This window comes from Periophthalmus magnuspinnatus, chromosome 15 (assembly GCF_009829125.3).
Source record: "Periophthalmus magnuspinnatus isolate fPerMag1 chromosome 15, fPerMag1.2.pri, whole genome shotgun sequence".
In the NCBI taxonomy this organism is placed as follows: Eukaryota; Metazoa; Chordata; class Actinopteri; order Gobiiformes; family Gobiidae; genus Periophthalmus; species Periophthalmus magnuspinnatus.
Window position 1 is genome coordinate 10,776,212 of NC_047140.1, and position 26,936 is coordinate 10,803,147.

A 26,936-nucleotide genomic window follows, 5' to 3' on the forward strand; every position below is an offset into this window, starting at 1 on the left:
GTTCTTGGTTAAGTCCTGTTATAGACCAGGTTTCGACCAGACTAAAAGAACTTTCCAAGTCAAGTCCGGGTTCAGTTATTGCTATGGCAACAGTCCACACTATAGCACTCCTATAAATAATAGTTGTATTTCTTATTTACTCCATATTTTGTGTTTTGTATTTGTAAGCGTAGTAAACAGCTCCAGAGTGTTTCCTGTTTCCTGTTCTGAGCTGATTTTGTTTTCTCCAGTGAAAGAATCCTGAGACGCCACAGTCATTACCAGAGTCTCTTCCTGCAGCTGTTCATTTTGCACCTCCTTTTTCCCACGTTTAGCCTGCTTCTGAATGCACCGTGAAGCCAGCCTGAACCAGGGCCAAGACCAGGGCCGCAACCGGGGTCCGAACCGGGGTCCGAACCGGGGTCCGAACCGGGGTCCGAACCGGGGTCTGAACCAAACGACCAAAACTGGGGAGCCAGGACTCAGACAGCAGAACTAAACCATGTCAACATTAAATCAGACCTACAACCTGGGCTTTTCAGATCATTAACCATGTTCTTGTCATTTCTTCTCATTGAGTCTCTGAAGTTGTATTTGGAGTAAGTCATGTTTGAGTAATCTTTAATCTTTCATTTTCAAGACGCCATTTTGTCGATCTACCCCGTTTTCACCTTCACCAGTACATGCCCACTGTGATGTGTATGCACTTCCTTCTCCAGTTTTATTTTCTTATGAATTAATGAAACACACCTCCAGGTATTATAACATGGATCAGGACATAGAGTAATGTGGGACGTTTTAAAACCTGCAGTCTTTGTGATTGACCAATTGCATCCATTCAAATTACGATTTCGGTTTGATTGAGATTATTCTTGCAGCCTTAATGGTAGGGCATCTGATGCACAAAGACACAGGAGCCACTCCTCCCCCTCTGGTCTGGTTCAGATTTGGTGTAGTTTTCCAAGAAACTGTAAGCCAGTTTCTTGGCTCTGATTTCTTTGAATGTCATTATCGCTCCTCAACGAGAAGGTCTGACAGAGCCGAGACTTGATCTGGTCTGATCAAGAGCCTTGTTTCCCTGCAACAGGTTTGATTGACAGCGTTGCTAAGCACCGCTCCCTTTTAAACCAGTGTTGCGGGCGGGAAGGGGCGTGACCTTCAACGGCCACACTCCAGATTGGCTCTTTGGTTGCTATAATACTCGCTGTCGGAATTCCTAATATGGAACTGAGCTCCAGATTAGCCGCTATAACTGCTAGCCTCGATGAGCTTCATTTGGAGCCGAATGCTGTGGGTGACGTCCATAGACTGTATATATAAATGGACATAGCTAACCTGGTAGCCACCGCATTCTAAACAGGAAGTGAGCATGGGTGCATTTTTGGCTCCATTGAGTCTGGCTCCAATTCACTTTACATTCAAAAAAGTGTCACCTCCCTCTCGTTCCCGTTTGTTCCCCTTTGCTCCCATTTGGATGGGTCCTGTTTGGATGACTCCTGTTCCCCTCGTTCCCGTACCCCTTGCTCCCTTACCCCTTGCTCCCTTTTAGATGGCTCCCGTTTGGATTGCTCCAATTTGGAGGGCCCCTATGGATGGCTGTAGCTCCAGTGCGTGACTCTCATGTTGTTTTACCTGCTCCACATTTGGCTTGGCCTCCCTCAGATTTACTCAGATCTGGACTTTATTAAACCCACCTCAGGGAGGGTATTGAGACTCTCACTGGAGGGATATTTTTAGATGATTTTAAATGTTTATCATCACATTCAGACTGTGGGAAAAATGGCTCCTGTTCACTGGCCCTACTGTGGGCCTGAGGTGGAAGCTTGCAAACGCATGTCACCGTTTTGGATTATTGTATGCATCATTTGGTTCAGTCCTGGTGTAATCCTTGTTTACTTTTGCTGTTCTGTGTGGTCTTTTTTTTTAAATATTATTTTGTCTTGATTCAATCCTGGCATAATCCTGGTTTAGTTCTGGTTTAAATCCCTCTTTTTAAACCTGTTTTAGTCCTGGTCTTGGTTTATCTTTGTTGTCGTGTGAGGTCTTTTTTGTATTTGTTAGATCTGGTTTAGACCTGGTTTAGACCTGGTTTAATTCTGGTTTAGACTTGATTTTGTTCTGGTTTATTCTTGGTTTAGTGCTGATTTATTCTAGGTACAGTTTAGAACTAAACCAAGTCCAAGAAAGTCCAACATCAAGACTAGTTCATTCTAGATCTAGCCCTTGGTCAGTCCCTTACCTTTGGTTCACCACTTTTTCAAATCCTGTTTAGTCCTTGATTAGACCTCTTTATTCTGCCTTTATCTTGTTCACGTTCTGACTGTTTTAATCTGCAGTGAATATCTTTCTTTAAAATGTTAAAATGACTTTTGTTTCATGTTTAGTTTGTATCTAAAATGTGAAATATTTTGTTTTGTTTCAGATTTGTCAGAGGTGGAGCCAAATGTTTTCCTTCGCCCTTTTTTGGAAGTGGTTCGCTCCGAAGACACGACTGGACCAATCACAGGCCTCGCCCTCACCTCCGTCAACAAGTTTCTCTCATACGGACTCATAGGTAACAAAACTGAGTTTAGACTTGAGTAGACCTACATTGGACGTGGGTTTGGACGTGGGTTTGGGCGTGGGTTTGGGCGTGGGTTTGGGCGTGGGTTTGGGCGTGGGTTTGGACGTGGGTTTGGGCGTGGGTTTGGGTGTGGGCGTGGGTTAGACCGGGGTTTAGACCGGGGTTTAGGCTAAGTTTAGGTTGGTAGTTTTGGCCCAATATAAGATAAGATATGCCTTTATTAGTCCCACAGTGGGACATTTAACTCTGCTTAAGACAACCATGTCTGAAGTAAACTGAAGCTAAACTTTAAGACCTGTTTATAGACCGGGTTTAGACCAGGCAAAAAGATCTGATCTAGTCCTGGTTTAGTCCTGGTTTAGTCCTGGTTTAGTCCTGGTTTAGTCCTGGTTTAGTCCTGGTTTAGTCCTGGTTTAGTCCTGGTTTATCCTGAGTTTAGTACAGGTTCAGTCCCTGGTTCAGTCCTGGTTTATGCAGCAGCCATTGTACAAAAACAAGCTTTTGTGAGACTGACTTTTTAAAATCACAGCTGTCAAATGGTGCCCTCTACTGAAGCAAAACTATATGGAAAAACAAAGTCTTGTCCTAGCTACTGTAGTCCTGGTTTAGTCCTTGTTTAGTTCTGGTTCAGTCCCCCTTCTCTCTAGTCCATTTCCTAATGCTGCTGTTATAGTTAATCAGGGTAATGCACTCTGCTCTTTGTCCCTTTGTGAGACCTTTAGTCTAGATGTTAGTCCAGATCCAGACCTGGTTCAGACCTGGTTCAGACCTGGTTCGGGCTTGGGTCCTGCAGGTGATTAGTTTAATGACTGTGGGAAGAGAAAACACTGAATGCTCCGGTTTCACAAACACAGATCTGATTTCTCCTGTGCAAAACCAGGCCCTAAACGCATCCACAAAAGACACATCTGCTCCTATAGGAAATAAAGGGACTGAACCAGGGACTGAACCAGGGACTGAACCAGGGACTGAACCAGGGACTGAACCAGGGACTGAACCAGGGACTGAACCAGGGACTGAACCAGGGACTGAACCAGGGACTGAACCAGTTCTGGTTCAGTCCCTGGTTCAGGTATATATAAATGGACATATCTAACCACTGGCTGCCACATTCAAAACAGGAAGTGAGCATGGGTGTGAACTGGTTCCATCAGGCTCAGGGACTGGACCCAGGCTAAACCTGGACTTTTAACTGTTTTTCAGATGCCAGTCATGAAGCAGCGGCTGAGGCCATTGAGAACATGGCCGACGCAGTGACACATGCTCGGTTTGTGGGAACAGATCCGGCCAGTGATGAGGTCGTGCTCATGAAGATACTACAGGTAACACTCACCTATGTACAGACTTTACAGGTGACAGTCACCTGTGTACAGGTAATACTCACCTGTATTAGACTCTAGAGGTAAACAGAGAGTTATGAATATAACTCTGGTTCTATGAGGCCCAGATGACAGTGCATGTTATTTTAGTGCATGATTATTAATAGCCCCTGTAGAATTTTCTCACTGAAACTGATTCTGACTGACAGTGTACCTGTTGGTCATGTGGAATTCATAGAACCATAGTTATGTAACTCTCGTTTGGATCCCTGTCTCTGTATATAACCCTCTGACTATATGATCCCTGACGTTTTACCTTTCTGTGCAGGTGCTGAGGACTCTCCTGCTCACTCCAGTCGGGGCTCACCTCACAAACGAGTCTGTGTGTGAGATTATGCAGTCGTGTTTCAGGATCTGCTTTGAGATGAGGCTTAGCGGTGAGTCACTCCAGATATGTGGGAGAAGTATCTCTCCATATACAGTGTAAATAGTGGTAGTTGTGGTAGCAGTTTATACCATAGACTGTATACATAACTGGACATATCTAACCCACTGGCCACCATCTTCAAAACAGGAAACGAGCATGGGTGCTAACTGGCTCCTTCAAGCTCAGGCTGAATTTAAAAAAAAGCGTGGCCTCTCTCTTTGTAACTACTGCTGTCAGGCTTGTCATTCTGACCTTAAAATGTTCACATTAACCCGCTATACATGATCCTGGTGTTTTTATTTCACTATTTTGTCCCTAAAGCAAGATATAGACATTAATAACAGACCAACCAGGTGCCTTCTTTCCCAGAGATTGCTCCTGCTAGCCAGGTTTGAGTGACATCTTTGATGCTAGGCACCCGCCCCTTGCTAAACTAGAAATGCAGATAAGGAGGGGCTTGTATCTTCAACAGCCTGGCTACAGATAGGCTCTTTGGTTTCAGGCATGGATTTGCAAATATGGCCATTCGCTATAATTTCCCCTGTAACTGCTAGCCTCGATGAGCTTCATTTGGAGCAGTGGGTGATGTCACACTCCCTCAGTCCTCTTCTTTATACAGTCTATAATTTATATGCTGGGTTAGTGTGCGCTGTACACTCTGTTGTCACATCATTAACTCAAACCTGGGTCCTTTTCCTGTTTCAGAGCTACTGAGGAAGTCTGCAGAGCACACCCTGGTGGACATGGTGCAACTGCTCTTCTCCAGGTAAAAAAAAGAACATGAGGTACAGGGTCTAGTCTGGGTCTAGTCCTTAGTTATCACTAGTTACAGTAGGTTAAAATCTTGGAATATGTAGGTTTTGCAGGTATTCTGTCTTGCCTCTTTTCTCCATCAACCTAAAACATGACCAGTACTTCTGACCAGGATCCTAGCTCAGGTCTGAATGCTTCAGGCTAGTACATCTAGACCCCATTTTCTGACTCTACCCCCGTTTTCACCTCCACCATGCCTGCATGCCCACTATGACGTACGCACTTCTTTCTCCAGTTTTATTTGCATAAATGGTGATACTTGTAGGATTTAGCAGCATCGCATAGTCATTTTGGTACAAATTAAAAAAACTGGCTGCTCACTAGTGTCATGTGCAGTTAATGCTGAAGTCAGTGGACTTGTTTCTTGTATTAAGTTGTTTTAGATGATGCAAAATGGATACTTTTATAAACCAGGTCAACTACATGTTGTAAACGTCAGGCAGGACCACAGGCAGGACCACAGGCAGGAGCACAGGCAGGACCACAGGCAGGAGCAAGAAGTGACAGGAGCACAGACAAGCGTCGCTAATAACCACCCTCCCTGTGACATTAAACACATCATTATTCACACGCAGACACACATTTAAATAGGAATGACCCTGAACGCAGACTCCACAAACACCACACTGCACATCAGCACATTTTTAATCAGAGAAAAAACAAAAATATTCAGCTCATCTACACCCCCAAGACGAGACCAGAATCTAAATGCCCCAGAAGGAGAGGGAGGCCTGGTTTAAGACTGGTTCGGTCCTGCTTTAGTTCTGATTTAGTCCTGATTTATTCCTGATATAGTCCTAATTTAGTCCTGGTTAAGTCCTGGTTTAATTTTCATTAAGTCCTGTGTCAGTCCCTGTTCAGTCCCAAGTCTTGTTTTAGTCCCGGTAAAAACCCACCCTGAACCCACTAAACCAGAACTGAACCAGGACTAGTCTAATAGGTTTCCTCCTCAGGATCAGGACTAAAGACTAAACAAACCCAGAACCAAACCAGGAGAAACTCATAAATGATTAAACTTGACAGAAAACCCCCAAACCATCATCTGTGCGCACCCCACAGTTTGAGACCTAGCGCTTTCTCTCAAAGCAGTTAATTTCTTTCCAACATTAAGTGCTAAAGCTAACATGTTTAAAGAGGCTAATCTGCTAATATCTGCTGCAGTTTTCTTTGGTCCTGGTCTAAATCTGACCCAGACCACTGCCCCTTGACACTCTCTCTTCTCCAAAGACTCCAGTTAATTTTCGAGACGTTTTTCACAACATTCCTGTGTTTTTTAATCCAGAACAGATGAAAAGTCAAACGTCTAACAGCTAAAGACGCTAACTGTGTGGGAACCAAACAAAGACTAAAGCTGCTGTGGACTTTAGGGATTTAGGCTGAGTGAGATGTCACCGCCTCACGTACACGCTCCTGTTCACGTACACGCTCCTGTTCACGTGCACGCTCCTGTTCACATGCACACTCCTTCACACATGCACTAGAGTTGTCTTTCCTGAATATCTTTAGAATGATCTTGAGCTGTATCAGAACAAGTATAAGACACATAGACTAATATACACCCATGGATCACTATGGAACACCTGGACCACTGAGGGATTACACACATATAAGGCCACATGGGAATATAAAAGAAAGTACTACCATTTAATGTGGACATTTTTTTATCGTGAGAACACTAATGTGCACACTTTTGTTTATGTGTGAAATAAGTGAACAAGAATTCAAATGTATTAAAATAAAGACTACCCAATTATTTTTATACAACCCCAATTCCAGTGAAGTTGGGACGCTGTGTAAAACAAAAAAAATACAGAATGCAATGATTTGCAAAACTTTTTCAACCTATATGGAACTGAATAAACTACAAAGACATGATATTTAATGTCCAAACTGATAAACTTTATTGTTTTTATGTAAATATTCACTCATTTTCAGTTTGATGCCTGCAACATGTTCCAATAAAGCTGGGACAGGGGCAACAAAAGAATGGGAAAGTTGAAGAATGCCTAAAATCCACCTGTTTGGAACATTCCACAGGTGAACAGGTTAATTGGAAACAGGTGAGTGTCATGATTTGGTATAAAAGGAGCATCCCCGAAGGGCTCAGTCATTCACAAGCAAGGATGGGGCGAGGTTCACCACTTTGTGAACAACTGCGTGAGTAAATAGTCCAACAGTCTTAAGACCAACTTTTATAAGTGTACAATTACAAGGAATTTAGGAATTTCATCATCTACGATCCATAATATCATCAAAAGATTCAAAGAATCTGGATAAATCTCTGCACATAAGCGACAAGGTCAAAAACCAACATTGAATGCCCCTGACCTTCGATCCCTCAGGCGGTACTGTATTAAAAACAGACATGAATGTGCAAAGGATATTAACACATGGGCTCAGGAACACTTCAGGAAACCATTGTCAGTTAACACAGTTCGTCGCGACATCTCTAAGTGCAAGTTAAAACTGTACCATGCAAAGCGAAAGCCAAATATCAACAACATCCAGTAACGCTGCTGGCTTTTCTGGGCCTGAGCTCACCTGAGATGGACTGACGCAAAGTGGAAAAGTGTGCTGTGGTCTGGCAAGTCCACATTTCAAATTATTTTTGGAAATCATGGACGTTGTGTCCTGCGGGCCAAAGAGGAAAACGACCATCCGGATTGAAAATGATTTGCAAATGTTTTTCAAGGATTGTATTCTGTAAGTTTCTGCCTGATTTTTAAATATTTATTCATTTTAGCATGACTCGGACTCAAAAACCTCATAGAGATAAAACTGGACAGGAAGTAGTGACGCTAACAGTGAGGCTGCCGATCACTGTTGTGCACAGAGCATATTATTAAGTGTTTCATTGTTCGAGAATCAGGTCAAGTGCTCTGTTAGTATGCTAGTTGTCATTAGCATTACCATGACAGCAAAACTCTGCTCCGGTCTCTGAGAGTTGTGAGTGTGTTTATAAACTCATCATGGTGAATAATTAGGATGCTCTGAATGCAAAAGTCAATGAAGAATAACTTTGGACCACTGCAAACTAGTTCTGTTTTTCATGTTTTTAAGACGTTAAAAATCAGGTGCAGAGACTTGTACCTTTTACTTTTTCAAATTTTAGACATAACGTTCTTGTGTGTATTTTCAGAGCTCTGTGGACTTTGGGGGCCTGGGTTTTGTTTTGACTGTTTATTTTTAGGATTTGATGTCATAGTTTCAGATGGAGGGCAGGGGCTTGTGTAACTCTATGGGCAAGTTACTATTTTGAAAGACAGATATACATACTTTGCCCAATGGGAGCTGACGTCACCGTAAACATCATCACAAAAAGCGCTGCATGCGTTACCCTATGGATAGCTGCCCATTTTTTTATTTATCCGAAAATAACTGCAACGCTGCCGAATCCTATGAGTATCACTGATTAAGAAAATAAAACTGGAGAAAGGTACTGCTGGAGGTAAAAACTGGGGTAGATTGGTAAAATGGCATCTTGAAAATAGAAAAAGTATAAGATTAAAGATTACTCAAACAAGAATCACTCCAAATACAACTTCAGAACCTCAATGAGAAGAAATAACTAGAACATGGTTAAAGATCTGAAATGGGTTCGCTTTAAAATAAATCTGCCAAAATATTAAAATAAAACTAAGTACATTAAAGTCTTTGTATTTGTTTTATATAATGTTCATTGACTTAAACACTCTGTTTTCAGGTTACCACAGTTCAAAGAAGAGGCCAAAAGTTGTGTCGGTGCCAACATTAAAAAGGTTAGCTCCATTTTACATTTTAGAATCAAATGTGTCCTGAGTGTTTGTGTCGTCTGCTCTCTCTCTCCTCATGTAAACGTCTGCATGTTTAAGCCTTTTCTCCCCAAATTAAACCTCTCGTCTCTGCATGAAGCCTCTTACCCCCTTCTCCTGCCCCACACTGTAAAAAATGAATCTCTACCAGTTAAAATTCTATATATAAATATATAAATATAGCGTTACTAGAATTGGTATTGGCTGGTACACAGACATGTAACTTTTTTTGTTAACTTTGTTATTGTTACATTAACAGAAGACACATCTGTAGGCCATCATATCAATTCTCAGCCCCAGCAGCAGGTCAAATATCACTATCGGCTCCAAAAATCTGCATCGAGTAGGCCATTTTTTACAGTGTTGAATTCTCTCATTTTAAACCACAAGCTGTATAAAGAAGTGGACTAAATGAGTGTGACGTCACCCATAGCGTTCGACTCCAATCACATGAAGCTCAAATGAAGCTCATCGAGGCTAGCAGTTATAGGGGCCAATTTGGAGCAGAGTTCCATATTTGGAATTCTGACTGCGAGTATTATAGCAACCAAAGAGCCAATCTGGAGTGTGGCCGTTGAAGGTAACACCCCTTCCCGCCTGCACCACTATCTTAGAAGAGAGTGGGAGCTTGGCAACGCTGTCAATCAAATTTGTTGCTACCTCTAGCGGGAACGACCTTGGGGAAAGAAGAGGCTTGATTTGTCTGTTATTGATGTTCATATCTTGATTTACGGACACAATAGTGAAGTAAAAACACCAGGATCATGTAGAGTTTAAGATGTTTAAGACCAAAATGACAAGTCTGACAGCAGGAGTTATGGAAATTTGGGAGATAGTTTTCCAACTGAATTGGAGCCAGACTTGATGGAGCTGAAGCACGCCCATGCTCACTTCCTATTTGGAAACCATCGGCTTACAGATTAGTTATGTCCATTTAGATATACAGTCTGAGTTTTAACCCTATAGTGTGTTTTAACCTGCTTCTCTTGATCCTGTGTCTCTGATGTTCCTGTCTGTGCACGTGTGTGCTCCCGTCTGTGCATGTGCATTCCTCTGTTTCTTTATGTGCACACTCCTGTCTGTCACTAAACTCACTAAACCTGCCTTTTCTCCTGAGGCTTACAATATAATGTGGAAAAACAAACGTGTCCAGGTAAGACTCACATTAGACATGAAACACACAGGCGACAGAATAATTGATACTTTGTGGATGATGTCATCAACATGCCCTGAGGGTGTGATGCTAACTGTAGGCACTGCTCTATCTGAATCTTTATTATTCAAGTTAGACTTTAATCTGAGTTTTGTTTAATACATTCTGACCATAAAGAACTGACTTATCTGAACTACAGCAGGTGAGCTGATTTGTGCTCCAAACAAATAACATTACAGTCACAAGCTAGCTAGCATTAGCCAACAGTTTTTCAGTCACTCTCACCTTTGTGTTGAAAATCAAACTCCTAAACAGGACCATGGACATTTTCAGACAATCATAAAACTTTTTTGAATGTGTTTGTTAATGTGTGCATTGTGTCATCATTTTAACTGCTTCCACTATAGACAATTATGTAGAACACCCCTTGCGTGATGTCACTGCAAAGTATCAATATACCATCTGACATTATGACATCATCAATTCTATTACGTGAATGCGACCTTGCACGTTTTTTGGTTTCCTGTTGTATGTCGCCATTTTGAGGACTGTTGATCATTCAAAAGATGTTATTTCAAATTTTTTATCGCTATGGCAACAGTCCTAATGCTTCATCATTCTGACAGGTTGGATTACTCATTTTACTAAACCACGCTTAAGATCATTAGATTAAGATTTTACAAAAAGATTAACAACACCTTCCACAGTTTGGCTGTTTTTTAGATTTAAAATTTTACTTCTTGGTTGTAAATTATGACATCACAATAAGGAAAGTGTCATACACACTTAAAGTCACAACTCTCTGCTCTTGTCCTGTGTCCTCAGCTGAAGATGAGAGCTGGAGGGATGAGTGAATCGTCCAAATGGAAAAAACAGAAACGCTCCCCACGACCAGCTCATCATATGGTACGAAGTCCGAGCGGAACTATGGACCAATCAGTTTTAAGCAACAACAACCTCTCAGGTAACAGCCAGTCACATTCAGAGACGCTTCACCTGTGTGTGACAGGGACGCTTCACCTGTACGTGTGTATGTGACAGGGACACTTCACCTGTACGTGTGTGTGTGACAGGGACACTTCCCCTGTACATGTGTGTGTGTGACAGAGATCCTTCACCTGTATGTGTGTGTGTGTGACAGGAACACTTCTCCTGTACATGTGTGTAAGACGGGGACACTTCACCTGGACACGTGTGCGTGTGAGAGAGAGTGTGTGTGTGAGACCAAGACGCTTCACCTGTACGTGTGTGTGATGGAGACACTTCACCTGTAGATGTGTGCGTTGGGGACACTTCACCTGTACGTGTGTGGGTATGGACAGAGACCCCCCTCACCCCTCTCTGTCTGCCCACAGCTGGGGTGCCGTTTCTGGACTCAGGCTCGGGTCCCCCGCTGCCCTCCTCGGAGAGCGTTGGTTCTATCTCCAGTCCCTCAGACAGTGGAGTGGACTCGTGCTCCAAGACTCCGTCCAGAGAAGATCTATCAGAGCTGGACCAGAACAGCACCGCCCTGAGTCCCAGTCACCCCAGTGGGAGTGACCTGGGGGCAGGGGAGGGACAGGTGAGAGGAGGGTGGGGAGAGGGGAGGGATAGGGGAGAGGAGGGTGGGGAGAGGGGAGGGACAGGGGAGAGGAGAGAGGGGACATGTGAGTGAGGGGGACAGGGGAGAGGGATGCTAGGGGAAGGACGGGTGAGGGATAGGTGAGAGTGGGAAGAGAGGGACAGGTGAGTGAGAGGAGAGAGCAGATTACAGGAAATTACATATATCTTGTTCAAAATCTCCTGGGGTCAATATGACTAACACATAGACAAAGTTTGATGATTACCTGTATTATCTCCACAGTCTCATTATAAAACAAGTCTTATTAAGAAAAAGCCAATAAAAACTCAAAATACTGTAGGGTTTAGGCTTTGTTATTTATGACACAAGGGCAGTGTACAACGTTAAGAGGGACGATATGACTGTAGTCCTGCTTATTCTCTGACCTTTCGGTGACCCTGCAATGACCTCTGTGACCTTTCTGTGTCTCCTCAGTCCGACAGGGTGAGCTCGGCACAGTCCGCATCTGTGGAGTCCATCCCTGAAGTTTTAGACGACAACAACTCTGTGTCTGACACTTCCTCAGTGCACGACATGGACTATGTCAACCCACGGGGCGTTAGGTTCACCCAGTCTACACACAGAGACGGTAAGAAACGGACCAAACTGAACTGAACCAAATCTACTGGGGCACAACAGGGAGAGACAGCGAGAGACAGCGACTACGACAGGGACTATGACAGCCCAAGAGGAGTTGCATTCAGTAGGGCTTCTGACACAGGCAGTTTTAGGAGGATGGGAGGGCATCTGACAGACAGGTATACTGGAGGATGGGAGGGCATTTGACAGGCAGGCTTACAGGATGATGGTTGATTATCTGACAGGAGGGCATCTCACTCTGTCCCTGTGTTGTAGGTGCGTCCCTGATCCCGTACGGTCTTCCCTGTCTCCGTGAGCTGTTCCGGTTCCTGATTTCTCTGACGAATCCTCACGACCGCCACAACACGGACGCCATGATGCACATGGGGCTGCAACTGCTCGCCGTCGCCCTGGAAACTGCTAACGTGGCACATTACCAGAGTCTGCTACTGCTGGTGAAGGACGAGCTCTGCAGGCATCTATTCCAGGTATTAGACCAGGGACTAAACCAGGGACTAAACCAGGGACTAAACCAGGGACAAAACCAGGGACAAAACCAGGGACAAAACCAGGGACAAAACCAGGGACAAAACCAGGGACAAAACCAGGGACTAATCCAGGGACTAATCCAGGGACTAATCCAGGGACTAAACCATTGACGAAACCATTGACTAAACTATAAACTCAAACATGAACTAGACCACGACAAAAAACAGGATAAAACCAGCTCTAAACACACAAGCACTGAACCAGATCTAAACGAGAGACGAGAACCGGGGACTGGGACCGGGGACTGGGACCTGGGACCGGGGACTGGGACCGGGGACCGGGGACCTGGGACCGGGGACTGGGACCGGGGACCGGGGACCTGGGACCGGGGACTGGGACCGGGGACCTGGGACCGGGGACTGGGACCGGGGACCGGGGACCGGGGACTGGGACCGGGGACCGGGGACTGGGACCGGGGACTGGGACCGGGGACTGGGACCGGGGACTGGGACCGGGACCGGGGACTGGGACCGGGGACTGGGACCGGGACCGGGGACTGGGACCGGGGACTGGGACCGGGACCGGGGACTGGGACCGGGACCGGGGACCGGGACCGAGGACTGGGACCGGGACCGAGGACTGGGACCGGGGACTGGGACCCGGACCGGGGACTCGGACCGGGGACTGGGACCCGGACCGGGGACTCGGACCGGGGACTGGGACCCGGACCGGGGACTCGGACCGGGGACCCGGACCGGGGACTCGGACCGGGGACCCGGACCGGGGACTCGGACCGGGGACTCGGACCGGGGACTCGGACCGGGGACTCGGTCCGGGGACTCGGACCGGGGACTGGGACTGGGACCGGGGACTCGGACCGGGGACTCGGACCAGTCTGATCTCTTCTTGTGTTTTAGCTGCTGAGTGTGGAGAGGATGAACCTGTATGCCTCCTCGATTCGCGTCTGCTTCCTGCTGTTTGAGTCCATGAGAGTCCACCTCAAGTTTCAGCTCGAGGTAAAACTTTGATAAGATCATCATCAGAGGCATCAGAGTTGTGTTTATAAAGCCAGTGCCCGTTCACCAGACTCTCCACTCTGCAGTGTCCATCTGCACTGCTACAAGCTAGTGTTTATGCCTAATTTAACTGTGCTCCTCGGTGTCTGCTGAAATCAGGAGTCACTTTAATGTTTACTTACATAAACGTTATTAGTTGCACAACATATATGCCATGACCCAAGTGTTCAAATTAGTTAAAAGTCCTCTGTGGTTGGCCCAGTTTTTCTTGTTTTTGATAAAAATGTGTTTTTCCCCAGATACAGATAATTGTAAAAACAGCTCTTAGTTACTGTGAGAACGCAGTGGTCTCATTTGGACCCTAATTATAAAGCTCTTTATTGTCAGAGAATCAGGAAGTAATGCCAGAGCGCTGTAGCATGCTAGCTGTTGTCCACCTGACCCAGACTGCACATGGTGCAGCTCTGGTGGACACACATGTTCTATGTGACTCAAAGCAGGAAGAGGAGGTCAGATGCCCTGTGTCGCACTGGTGGTGCTGGTGGAACTGCTACAGATTCTTTCCATTGGGAGTGTATTTATGCCAGAAGCAGCAAGATGTCCATGTGTCAGACGTCCCGTACTGGAGTTTTAACCCTCTCTTCCCCCTCTTCCTCCTCTTCCTCTGTGTCAGATGTTCTATACTGGAGCTTTTAACACCCTTTTCCTCCTCTTCCTCTTCTTCCTCTGTCAGATGTACCTGAAGAAGCTGATGGACATCATCACATGTGAGAACATTCGGATGCCGTATGAAATGAAGGAGCTGGCTCTGGAGGCTGTGGTGCAGTTGTGGAGGGTCCCCAGTTTAGTCACAGAGCTGTACCTCAACTACGACTGTGACTACTACTGCAGTAATTTGTTTGAAGACCTCACCAAACTACTGTCAAAGGTACTACTACTACTTAGGAATGGGACAATATAAAAATTTAGACTCATGCTTATTTTGTCCAAAATAATTGTGATTAACGATATTATCACGATAATTATTAAACCAAGGTTTACAGTTTTTTAAAAAGTCATTAAAACATCAATTACCGTATTTTCCGCACTATAAGGCGCATCGGAATATAAGGCGCACCTTCAATGAATGGCCTATTTTAAAACAAATTTCATATATAGGGCGCACTGCATTATAAGGCGCATAGAATATAAACTACTGTAGTATCTGGGGTTGTGTTGCGCATCCACGAGATGGAGCTGCGCTGAAGGGAATGTCAACAAAACAGATAAGTCAGTCAAACTCACAAAACAAGTTAATGCATTCACAATATAGTAACTCTCGAAATAGTGCAACGTAATAACAATAACTCAACGCTGTTCAAACGTTAATGTCCATATTCACAATATCTCCCAGCCTTGTTTAGTTATAAACACGTGAAAGAAACGCGTAAAGCCTCACTTTTTCAGTTCATTCCTCATTCACGAATCCGTCGAGTTCTTCCTCTTCAGTGTCTGAGTTGAACAGTTGGCCGAGCTCATTCAAAGTGCACGATTCCGTCTCGTCAAAATCGCCATTATCCGTGCCGCTGCTGTTGTCTTAACAGTTCAGTGACATTTCCTGCCTTCGTGAAACTCGGACCACAGTTGAGACTGATATATCAGCCCAGGCATCCGCAATCCATTGGCAGATTGTGGCGTATGTCGCCCGGCGCTGTCTCCCCATTATCCCTATAGCGTCGGATCCTATCGTCGCCGTTAGACTCGCGGTTGCGGACTTTCCAGCAGCGTAACTCCGCGCCCAGTCGTGCTCTCATGTAAATTCAAACGGCGTCTCAAAGCGGAGACACGGGGCTATCTAAATATTTTACCATCCTTACGGTAATCTGCCTCTGTTGTCCCTCGAAGGTGACGAATGAGAGCGCGGTGCTGCGGGGATTTTCCCAGTCATTTATTCGACGCGTAAAAGAAAAAATACGGATGGATGTGTAAAATAGAAGTAGTTGTGTGGAAAAAATGCAGCAAATGCTGATACTTCATTTAACATGATTTTTATGGCTAAAAAATAATAAAAGTCTAGGTCTAGGTGAGCTATACTGGCCCACAGTGTGCTCAGTCCTTAAAGGGTTATTACCGCTATTACTTCAGCGACGCCTCCTGACTACGGGTGTCATAATTGACCAATATTGATCCATATATAAGGCGCATCGGATTATAAGGCGCACTGTGGGTTTTTGAGAAAATTAAAGGCTTTTAGGTGCGCCTTATAGTGCGGAAAATACGGTACTGTAAATTTTGGACTATTGAACGCACCTGAATATAGGCTGCACAAGCAAAATTTTAAAAGAAAATACATTTTGTACATATATAAGCTGCAGGTTTTCATGTTATAACATGAGATATTTACACAGAAAGACAATAAATTATAGGTATTCAGATTAATTCATGGTTGTTGTAAAACCATCCGTCACTGCTAGCAAGCTGTACAATCAGTTGTGCAACATGCTATTCAGCTAGCACTAACCTAGCGATAGCAAAATCAACAAACACGTACCATTATTCATACAAATCCAAACTAACACAAACTACATTCAATAGTTTAATTCACATGGTATATTACTTACGATGGACATTTTCGGCTCAAGTTTGACAAACAATGCAGGATGGTGGTCTCGCAAATGTGCATGCAAATTGCTCGTGTTTGCCCTCGGAACCGTGACTTTTTCTTAGCAGGCTCTGCAGATTGGTGGCTCATCACTTTGTTGGTCTTGTTTTTCAAATCCATAATAATTCCACACATCAGACTTCACATTCTTGAGTGGAGGATGTGAATGTGCGCCGTCACTGGAATCCAGATCCACTGCCTGCCTGGCCATGACGGTGACTGACGTGACTGACGTGACTGACGTGACTGACGATAATGAAAAACAATCCCCAATTCAGAATAGGCAGACTCTAAAAAGTTTCATTGCTTTAATGCCCTTGTGGGCACAACTAACATGTGGGCACATTAACATTTGAACATTGTATTGAAACCGGAAACATGAGACAATCTGGTGCCGTTTGAAGACCTCACCAAACTCCTGTCAAAGGTACTACTAATGCTACTACTACTACTGGTACTCTAAAAGAAGGGTTAAAGTTCCAGACTATCCTGTTTATAGAGTAGAAGTACTGTAGTCTGGTCTGGCCAGGCTAACCCCTGCTGTTGCTTATTAAGACTGGGGCAGGAGAGACTGTTAGCAAACTTCATAATAATACTAATGCTAATGCCAGTCTCTCCTGTTTCCAGACTTCAAAATAATAACAACAATAATGCTAATAAGAGTCTCTCCTGTCCCCAGAACGCCTTCCCTGTGTCTGGGCAGCTCTATACCACACACCTGCTCTCTCTGGAGGCTCTGCTCACTGTGATCGACAGCACCGAAGCCCACTGCCAGAACAAGACCTCCAGCAGCGGCAGGACCGAACAGGGGCAGGGGCAGGAGCAGAGACAGGAGCAGGTGCAGGAGGGCCGCAACGCCAGCCGAGACAACACAGAGACCAACGGTAATCAGAAAACCTTTTATCCAGAACACTGAAGAACATGAGCTGTCCAGATAATGGACTCGTGAACTAGAGTAGTGAACACATGGCTCACAACACAATATTATTATGATTTTATCACACAGGCAATATCTGTATAATCCACATTATATTCTGCCATTTTCACAGTTTTTAAAGAACCAAACACATTATAAGAAGAGCATGTGTTTGTTAAATGACAACCTGCACAAACGTAATACGAAATACACAAAAGATTGATTTGTAATTTTTTTTCTAATCAGCAATACCGATACGTATTTTTCTTCTGTTTAGAATCCAGAGCAACTAATGGCTGATAAACGTTTGCCAGTAATTTGAATTCACTACAAACTTATCCACAGCCCTGTTTTACTCCACAGTGGATCGGAGAGCTGTGTTTTACCACAGCTCTATCATGAACAAATGCCTTTGCCATAAACATTTATTAAAAACTTAAGTTAAATTTCATTCTGGACATACTTCGGAATAGTGATGAGTTCTGTTTTGTGATGTTTTTTCCAAGTGCCCCTCCTGCAGAGTGTTCAGAGCGGGGATAATCAGATACTTTATAATCTTATCTTCTCTTCCTCCAGACCTCCAGAGAATTACACCCAATGAAGGCTTGGTGAATTCTGCTCAGAGTGACTCGTCCCTGGGTTACCCTCCCACCAGCGGCCCCCTGATGGCTGACAAGATGAGGCTGGGGAGATCGGACCAGCAAGATCCAGATCCAGGTCAGGACTTTGTCTGGTTTTTGGTCCAGGTTTAGTCCTGGTGTAGATCTGGTTTAGTTCAAGTTAAAGGTGGACTGTGTAACTTTACTGGTGGAGTGTCTGCCACCTGTTTGTCTCCCTGGAGAAAATGGCTCGATGACACAAGCAGGTATGTTTTTGAAGAGGTAACAGCATTATAACTGGAGCTCACAAGAGTCAGTTTGTATCATACAGGCGCTTGAAATGTACAAACTTTACTTTATATTTTCTTTGTTTTTAGGTGAAAAAGTTCAAAAGCCTCATCGGTTTTCCTCATGTTTACCAGACTCTCAGGAGCTACTGGAGATCAGGACCAAGAAGAAGGTGAGAGACTGTGGTAGAGAGGTTAGCCTGTCTTCCTCTCACCAGGAGGTTGTGGGTTAGACCTCTGCCCTCTGTTTTGGAGGTTGTGGGTTTGATTCCTGACCTCACCTCTCCTCTCTTCACAGCTGCTGATCACAGGCACAGAGCAGTTTAATCAGAAACCAAAGAAGGGGATCCAGTTCCTCCAGGAAAAGGGGCTGCTGACCGAGCCCATGGAGCCGGCGCAGGTGGCTCAGTGGCTCCGAGAGAACCACAGACTGGACAAGAAGATGATCGGAGAGTTCATCAGTGAACGCAAGAACCAAGAGCTGCTCGACAGCTTCGTCAAGTCAGTTGCACTTTTAAAGTCCTCATTTTAAATATCTCTAACAGGCAGTGTTCTGAAGCAAATCCTGGTTCATATCTAGAGAAGGCTCCAGCTTAGGGATGACCCAGATCTGGTCTATTTACTGTTCATTAATGCATGCTTTTCCATTCAGATAAATAAATAAAATAAACTTCTCCTGACCAGAATCCACTGACATCACACTTTGCATTTGCACCAATATAAATTAGCCCCACACTGGCGGAGCACCCTCCAAAGAACACCACGAGGGACACGGTCAAATGCCTTCTCCAGATCCACAAAACACATGTGGACTGGTCGGGCAAACTCTCATGAACCCTCAAGAACCTGATCGAGAGTATAGAGCTGGTCCAGTGTTCCATAACCGGGATGAAAACCACACTGCTCCTTCTTAATCCAAGGTTCGACTATCTGTCAGAGTCTTCTCTCCAGTACCCTGGAATAGAATTTACCAGGAAGGCTGAGAAGTGTGTTTCCCCTGTAATTTGAACACACCCTCCGGTCTCCCTTCTGAAACAGAGGGACCACCTCCCCGATCTGCCAGTCCAGAGGCATTGTCCCTGATGCCACGCGATGTTGCAGAGACGTGTCAGCCAAGACAGACCCACAACATCCAGAGACTTAAGGTACCCGGGACGGAACTCATCCAACCCCAGAGCCTTGCCACAGAGGAGCTTTCCAGTCACCTCAGTAACTTCAGCCAGGGTGATGGATGAGTCTGCCTCCGTGTCTCCAGTCTCTGCTTCCTCCTCGGAAGACGTGACGGTGTGATTGAGGAGATCTTCAAAGTATACACTGCTTCCCCCTCCTGAGGCGTCTGATGGTTTATCAGAATCTCTTTTAGGCCGCACAAGCCTCTGGAGTCCCAGAAGCCAGCAAGGCTCGATAGGACTCCTTCTTCAGCTTGACAGCATCCCTTACTTCCCTTGTCCACCACCGGAGTCAGGGGTTGCTGCCACGACAAGCACCGCAGACCTTATGACCACAGTTACAAGCGAATGCATTGTCAATAGAGGAGGAGAACATGGCCAACTCCAGGATCTGGGAGGAGCTCTCCTGGAGGTGTGAGTTGAAAGCCCTCCTGACAGAGGGCTCTGCCAGAGGTTCCCAACAGACCCTCACAATACGCTTGGGCCTGCCAGGTCTGACTGGCTTCCTCCTCTGCCAGCGGATCCAGCTCACCACCAGGTAGTTATCGGTTGACAGTTCTGCCCCTCTCTTCACCTGAATGTCCAAGACAGGTCAGATGACATGACAACAGAGTCGATCAATGACGTCCGACCTAGGGTGCCCTGTTGCCACATGCACTGATGGACACCCTTGTGCTCGAACATGGTCTTTCATTATGGACAAACTGTGGCTAGCACTGAAGTCCAATAACAGAACATTGCTCAGGTTATGATCAGGGAGGCCGTTCTTCATGATCACACCCCTCCAACTGTCATTGTCATTTCCCACGTGGTTGTTGAAGTCCCCCAGTCGAACAATGGAGTTCCCGGTTGGTGCACTGTCTAGGACTCCAAGGAGGCCGGGTACTCTGCATTGCTATTTGACTCATAGGCCGCCACAACAGTGAGAGACCAGTCCCCAACCCGAAGGTGCAGGGTTCATCAGAGTGAACTCCAACACATGGCGGCTGAGCAGTGTGGCAATAAGCACGCCCACACCAGCTCGCCGCCTCTCCCCATGGGAAACTCCACTGTTCAAGGAATTGGGTTCCAGAGTCCAAGGTGTGCGTGAAGGTAAGGCCGACTTTATCTCGCCGGTAATGCACAATCTCGCACACAAGCTCAGGCTCCTTCCCCCCCAGCGAGGTGACATTCCATGTCCCCAGAGCCAGTCTCCATGTCCGGAGATCTGGCCAGAAATCCCCGCTGGTGGTGGGTCCACGGGAGAACGGCCCCACATCGCTCCTTCGGGCTGTGCCCGACCGGGCCCCATGGGGAAAGGCCCGGCCACCAAATGCTCTCTGTCGAGCACCCACCCCAGGCCTGGTACCAGGGTGGGACCGGGTCACGCCAGTCCGGCCGACGTAGCAGCATTTCATCTCTGCTGTTTGCAGATGATGTTGTCCTAATGGCTTCATCGGCTAAAGCAGGCACTGGGGCAGTTTGCAGCCGAGTGTGAAGTGACTGGGATGAGAATCAGCTCCTCCAAATCTGAGACCATGGTTCTGGACCGGAAAAAGGTGGCTTGCCCTCTTCGAGTGGGTGTTGAGTCCTTGCCTTAAGTAAAGGAGTATCTCGGGGTTTTGTTCATGAGTGAGTGAAGGATGGAGCGAGAGATTGACATGCGGATGGGTGCGGATTGAGCTGTTGTGGTAAAGGAGTGGAGTCGAAAGGAAAAGCGATTTGCCGGCCAATCTACTTTCCTACCTTCACCTATGGTCATGAGATTTGGGTAATGACAGAAAGGACAAAATTACAGATACAAGTGGCCAAAATGGGTTTCCTCCACAGGGTGGCTGGATTCCCTTAGAGGGTGAGGAGCTCGGCCACACAGGAGGAGCTCGGATTATAGCCGCTGCTCCTCCACGTCGAGATGAGCCAGCTGAGGTGGCTCAGGCATCTGTTTCAGATGTCCCCTGAACGCCTCCTTTGGGAGGTGTCCCGGGCATGTCCCACTGGGAGGAGGCCTCGGGGAAGACCAGACACACTGGAGGGACTATTTTACCGGGAGCCTGCTTCTTTAATCACTCCCCTCTTTCCTCTCCTTCCTCTCTTACTGGTGTGGTGTCTCTTGTGGTCCTTTACCCTCTCTCCCCCTCTCTATACGTCTCTCTTTCTCCCCATTCACTCCCCCTCTCTGCCTCTCTTTCTCTCTCCTTTCTCTCCTCTCCCTTTCTTCTCCCCTCTCCCCTTCTCTGCCTCTTCTCTCTCTCCCTGTTTCTCTCCTCCCCTCTCTCCCCCTTTCTGCCTCTCTTTCATTCTCTTCCTCTCCTCCCCTTGTCCCCTCTTTCACTGATGTCCTTGTATCTTCTGGTCCTTTGCCCACTCCCTTCTTTCCCCCCTCTCTCTCTCTGATGTTCTCTTATGTTCTTATCCTCAGCACGTTCTCCTCCTCTCTCCTCCCTCTCTCTTTTTCTTTCCTCTTTCTCTCCTCTCTCTCTCCTCCTTCTCTTTTATCTCTGATGTTCTCTGATGATTTTGTCTCTTCTCAGCACGTTCCAGTTCCAGGGTCTTCGTATCGATGAGGCTCTAAGGCTGTACCTCGAAGCCTTCAGACTCCCAGGAGAGGCTCCAGTCATCCAGAGACTATTAGAGACATTTACTGACAACTGGCATGTGAGTACTACTACTGCAAATACTACTACTACTACTACTACTACTACTACTACTACTACTACTACTACTACTACTACTACTACTACTACTACTACTACTACTACTACTACTACTACAATACTGTCATCCAGAGACTTTAACTGAGAACTGGCATATGAGTACTACTATTACAAATACTACTGCAAATTCTGTTGATACTATTACTGCAAATGCTACTGCAAATACTACTTGTTGCTTGAGGGGTTCCACAAGGGTCTGTACTAGGCCCTGTTCTTTTCAGTATTTATAATAATAATGCATTAGGCTTACACAGCACTTTTCCAGACTCTCAACAGCTCTTTACAGTTTGGTGCATTCTTCATTCACTCCACACTCTGAGGTGGTGAGATACTATTGTAGCCACAGCTGCCCTGGGACAGACGGGAGTTTGTCTGCTGATTTGTGCCATCCGCCCCTCCTATCACCAACACTCACACACCACATTCCGGCAGGCAGGCAGTGAGGGTGAAGTGTCTTGCCTAAGGACACAACAGCAGTTGCCCCACTGTGGGAGCTGGTATTCCCAGCAGTCTCCCAGCAGTCTCCCATCCTAGTCCTGACCTGGCCTGGACCTAGTTATCAAAAGAGACCAGACTAGATCAGACTTGGATAGGTTTGGCTCAACAGAAATAAAACAAACTGATGTTGTTTTGTAGAAGTACGAGCAGAATGTTTGTTTACACCTAACACTCAGTTATTTCAATTGTAAATAATTTTAAATCCTCTCAGTGCTATTTCTCTGCCATTAAACCACATACAGACTCCCCCTGTTGGTCTACAGTGACATTTTATACACAACCCACAGCTGCACTGACTTGAGTCTGTTACATCTCCTCAGGCTCTATAGCAGGCTGTAGTGTACACAGTGTAAGACCTGCCCACTGTTGTAAACTGGCATAGGCTGATTTATAAGACACATGTGGGCCTCCCTGTGCCCACTCTTCAGTCCCAGGTTGCGTTAAACTGGTCCTTGACCTAGGCCATGTCCTCATTGTGAGTCCAGACTGAACACAGTATAAACTCATGCATCAGGGTGTGGTTGATAAATAAATGTCCTTTACTCAGAAGACCTCATTCTGTCTGGAGACTGTTCACTGACCTCTTGTCACTACAAACTAACCAGAGACTCGCGAGTCACATTACACAAGAATGAAGGAAATAGTCTTATTTATTCATAGTCCAAATTTAGTGTTTTAGATTTAGGTTTATCCTAGACCTGGTTCTATTCAAAGCTAAGTTCTATGTCCTAAGTCTTACTTTGATATGGTTTAGTCAGGGTTTAGACCTGGTTTACCTGGTAGTTTAGTTCTGTTTTAGATAGGGTTTTTAACTTGATTCAGTCTTGGTTTTGTCTTGCCTTGGTAAAGACAAGACCAAGACCCGGTTTTAATCCTGGTTTAGATCAGGTTTTCATCCTAGATTAGTCCTGCTTCAGTCATAATTTAGTCTTGGTTGATCCTAGTTTAGATCTGGCTTTAGTTCTAGTTTAGACCTTGTTTTAGTCCTGGTTTAGTCCTGGTTTAGTTCTAGTTTAGACATGGTTTAGACACGGTTTAGATCTGCTTTAGTCCCTGTGTTTTTATCGGTCTGACTTTGGTCTGTGTTTTGTTCTTTTCAGAAAGTGAACGGTTCTCCTTTCATGACAAACGATGCCGGCTTCGCTCTGGCATACGCCGTCATCATGTTAAACACTGACCAACACAATCACAACGTACGCAAGCAGAACATCCCCATGACTGTGGAGGTAAGAGGGAATCAACCCACAGCCTCCACCAGAGAACAAGAGTCTACCCCACAACCTCCTGACAGAGAGGAGGAGACAGAACCACACAGGGAGCACACACATACTTCATTCTGTGGTAGAGTTTTCCTTTGGGAGGGCATCTGGTTTGATTGACAGCTGCCTCAGACTAAACACTGTATTTGTGGGTGGTTACTGAGGCTCCACTCGGTTTAACTCATTATAGTCCAAATCTAGACGTTATATTTCTCATATCACTTTTCAGACCTTCCTTAGTGTTAAAAGTACGAGCCTGTACAAGTCTGCATCACCCATCCTCCCACACGACAACACTCTATAGAAGTCAAATACCCCTCTTTAATACCCCATAGAAGTAAAATATCCCCTCTTTGATCAGCCAAACAAACAAATGTTCTGAAATGTCCCTGTGTGTCAGATGGCTGTACCCTGTAGTTTAGGCCTCTACAAACATGTTTTGAATTGCATGAGAATTTTGGGTTAGTTTAAAGTTCAGGTTTCAGTTTGTCTCAGGTGTGAATACTCCTAGAGCTGTTTACAATCTGTCAAATGGTTTTAACATAACTATTTATTCATTTATTAAACTCAAAACACACCACATATTAGTCTAAATCTCTCTAAAATAAGCCAATATAGTTTTAAAACAAATCCATTTTAAAAATTCACATTTTGATGACCCACCCCTCGTCGCCTCTGGCTCCAGTCACAACCGTGTAAATCCGGTGTTTACGTTAGCTTAGCGCACTGTTCCTTTGTTTGTGTTAGCTTAGCGCCGCGTAACACTATCTCCAACCACAACAAAGACCCGGTGCATCCTTAAAATAGTGCGGAGCGGCGTCAAAGACCATTTTGACCATTTTGAGAGAAAGCACATAGAGTGAGTGGGGAGGAGAGGGAGGGAGAGAGGACATAGAGGGAGGGGGGAGACGCAAAATGAACAGTCCCAGAAAGCAAAACAGATGAGAGAGCGAGAGGAAGGGGAGGAGAGGAGATTGCAGCTGAGGAGGAGGGGGAGAACAGAGGGGAGAGGAGGAGGAGGAGAGGAGGAGAGGGTGAGGGGGGTTCAGAACAGCTGCTACGGAGGCTGGAGGCCAAAGATTCCACACACCGAGCAGACACAAAACAGAGCAACAACTGTAGCTTAAGACCAAAGAGAGGATTTACACGAGGACAAGAGGAGAGCATGAGAAATATGAAGAGAGGGAGAGAGGAGATGAGGGAGGAGGGAAGGAGGAGAAAGAAGAGAAATGGAGGAGTGTGTGTGAGAGAAGAGAGGAGAATGGGTAGGTGAAAGGAAAGAGGAGGAAAGAAGAAAGTACAGATGAAGTAGTAGAGGGAGAGAGAGGGGGAGGAGAAGAGAGGGCACAGAAGTGGATTAGGAGCTAAAGTCAGGTCTTAACGAGGCTAAATTTGTATTAAAACCAAACTAAAGATCTGATAGAAACAAAACAGAAATAAAACCCCAGGATCAGAACGAGTTTAAACATGGACCAAAGATCAGACTTTTAAAAAGACCCATTTGAGTCATACTGGCCTCGTCTGACAGAGGGGAAGGAAACAGAACTTAAGATTCATGAATTACACCATGGGCTCATGGGATACGTGAAGTACTGAGTTGATCTGGAGACGAGATCATAACGACTCACATAAATGCGTATTATTTTTAGCTCATTGTAAAATGCAGAATATGTGTGATATTGCCTAACTGTTTTTAAATCATTTGTAAACATCACTATAACAACATAGTGATACTACATAACAGACTGGACCTTAACGCAAAAATATCCAACTGTTATTAACTCATTTATAAACATCACTATAACAGCTGAAGGCCTACATGTGATACGTGTGAGACATAATGAGCCAGACTGGATTCGCGCTTCAGACTGGATCTTTGCTCCACCTTGAAGCCAGCCGAAACCCCCCCCCCCCCCCTCGGGCACAGTGGACAGGACGACCAACCTGGGCCTAGTCCAAATTTTTACTTAAAATTTTAAAACATAAATCTCAAATGTAACTGTGACTGTTTTCTCGACAGAATGCAGTTTCATTGTTGTTATTCAGGTTAATTAGCAGCTGGAGACCACTCAGAACAAGATCTGACTTCAGACGGGATCCACACTACAAGTGTCGTGCACAGTTGTGTGAGTGTGCATGAGTGCCGTACACAGTTGTATGAGTGTGTCATGGTTTGTCTGTCTCCTCTTCTCCATAAACTGACCTGTAGATCCTAATAATCCTCAGACCAAACACTCTGACTCAGTAAAAACATGACAGTATTTTTACTGTGGCTGTTGCTCAAACTCTATTTAAAGGTCTCAGTCCCTGGTCTCAGTCCCTGATCTCAGTGTTCTCCGTCCTGGTCTCATCATTCACCACTGACTATTTGCTCACTGCTGCCCTGTGTTTAAACTGCTGTAATCTCATTTAATCTCATTTAATCTGCTCTCACTGACCTCTCTCTTAAATTTCACCAAACTTCACCAAAACATCCAAAACACAGGATTCAGTGACACTGGTTTGGGACGGACTGGATTTCTCAAACTCAGGTCTCCAGCTGCTAATTAACCTGAATAACAAAAATGAAACTGTATTCTGTCGAGACAACAGTCACAGTTGAATTTGAGATTTATGTTTTAAAATTTTAAGTAAAAATTTGTTTTCTGAAACCCCTCCAGGAATGTTAAGAGAGAGACTGAAATCTGAACTAATCCAAGAATCCCATGTATTTTAAAACATGTTTGTAGAATCCAAACTACAGGGTTAGCAGCTTTTACACAGAATGAGACCCCATGGAGCACAGGAAGTGCCTCTGACAGACAGGGAGGGCATCTGACAGGAGCTATAGACTTTCGGAATTATGTTTATTCATGAGTTACGACTATTTAAACTTCATCCCAGTCAGAACCAAACTTTTCCAGTTCCTATTTAAAACTGATTTCTAAAAATCGTATCTTATATTATCATATTTTTCGTGTTTTTGGTGAGTTTTAAAACCAGTATAAATAATTTTAAAGAAAATTATAAAAAGTTCGAATGTTGATCATGTTTTTGTTTTGCAGCAATTTAAGAAGAACCTGAAGGGAGTGAACGGGAACAAGGACTTTGATCAGGACATGTTAGAAGACATCTACAACGCCATCAAGTGAGTTTAGGCCGGCTT

The 26,936-nt window shown here is 45.2% G+C and overlaps 1 protein-coding gene across 1 annotated transcript in view; it reads left to right on the top strand.

Annotated features, from left to right (window-relative positions):
* The window catches only part of gbf1 (golgi brefeldin A resistant guanine nucleotide exchange factor 1), a 61,906-nt gene that overhangs the window by 20,864 nt on the left and 14,106 nt on the right, over positions 1-26,936 (top strand). Inside the window, exons 4-21 of the mRNA XM_055227126.1 lie at positions 2,402-2,533; positions 3,746-3,864; positions 4,190-4,298; positions 4,994-5,054; positions 8,805-8,859; positions 10,871-11,009; positions 11,401-11,606; positions 12,081-12,234; positions 12,501-12,712; positions 13,631-13,729; positions 14,463-14,657; positions 17,050-17,254; positions 17,863-18,003; positions 18,263-18,345; positions 18,471-18,673; positions 21,852-21,975; positions 23,633-23,758; positions 26,836-26,918. Coding sequence (XP_055083101.1) covers positions 2,402-2,533; positions 3,746-3,864; positions 4,190-4,298; positions 4,994-5,054; positions 8,805-8,859; positions 10,871-11,009; positions 11,401-11,606; positions 12,081-12,234; positions 12,501-12,712; positions 13,631-13,729; positions 14,463-14,657; positions 17,050-17,254; positions 17,863-18,003; positions 18,263-18,345; positions 18,471-18,673; positions 21,852-21,975; positions 23,633-23,758; positions 26,836-26,918 — 2,446 coding nt within the window. The remainder of the gene's footprint in view (positions 1-2,401; positions 2,534-3,745; positions 3,865-4,189; positions 4,299-4,993; positions 5,055-8,804; positions 8,860-10,870; positions 11,010-11,400; positions 11,607-12,080; positions 12,235-12,500; positions 12,713-13,630; positions 13,730-14,462; positions 14,658-17,049; positions 17,255-17,862; positions 18,004-18,262; positions 18,346-18,470; positions 18,674-21,851; positions 21,976-23,632; positions 23,759-26,835; positions 26,919-26,936) is intronic.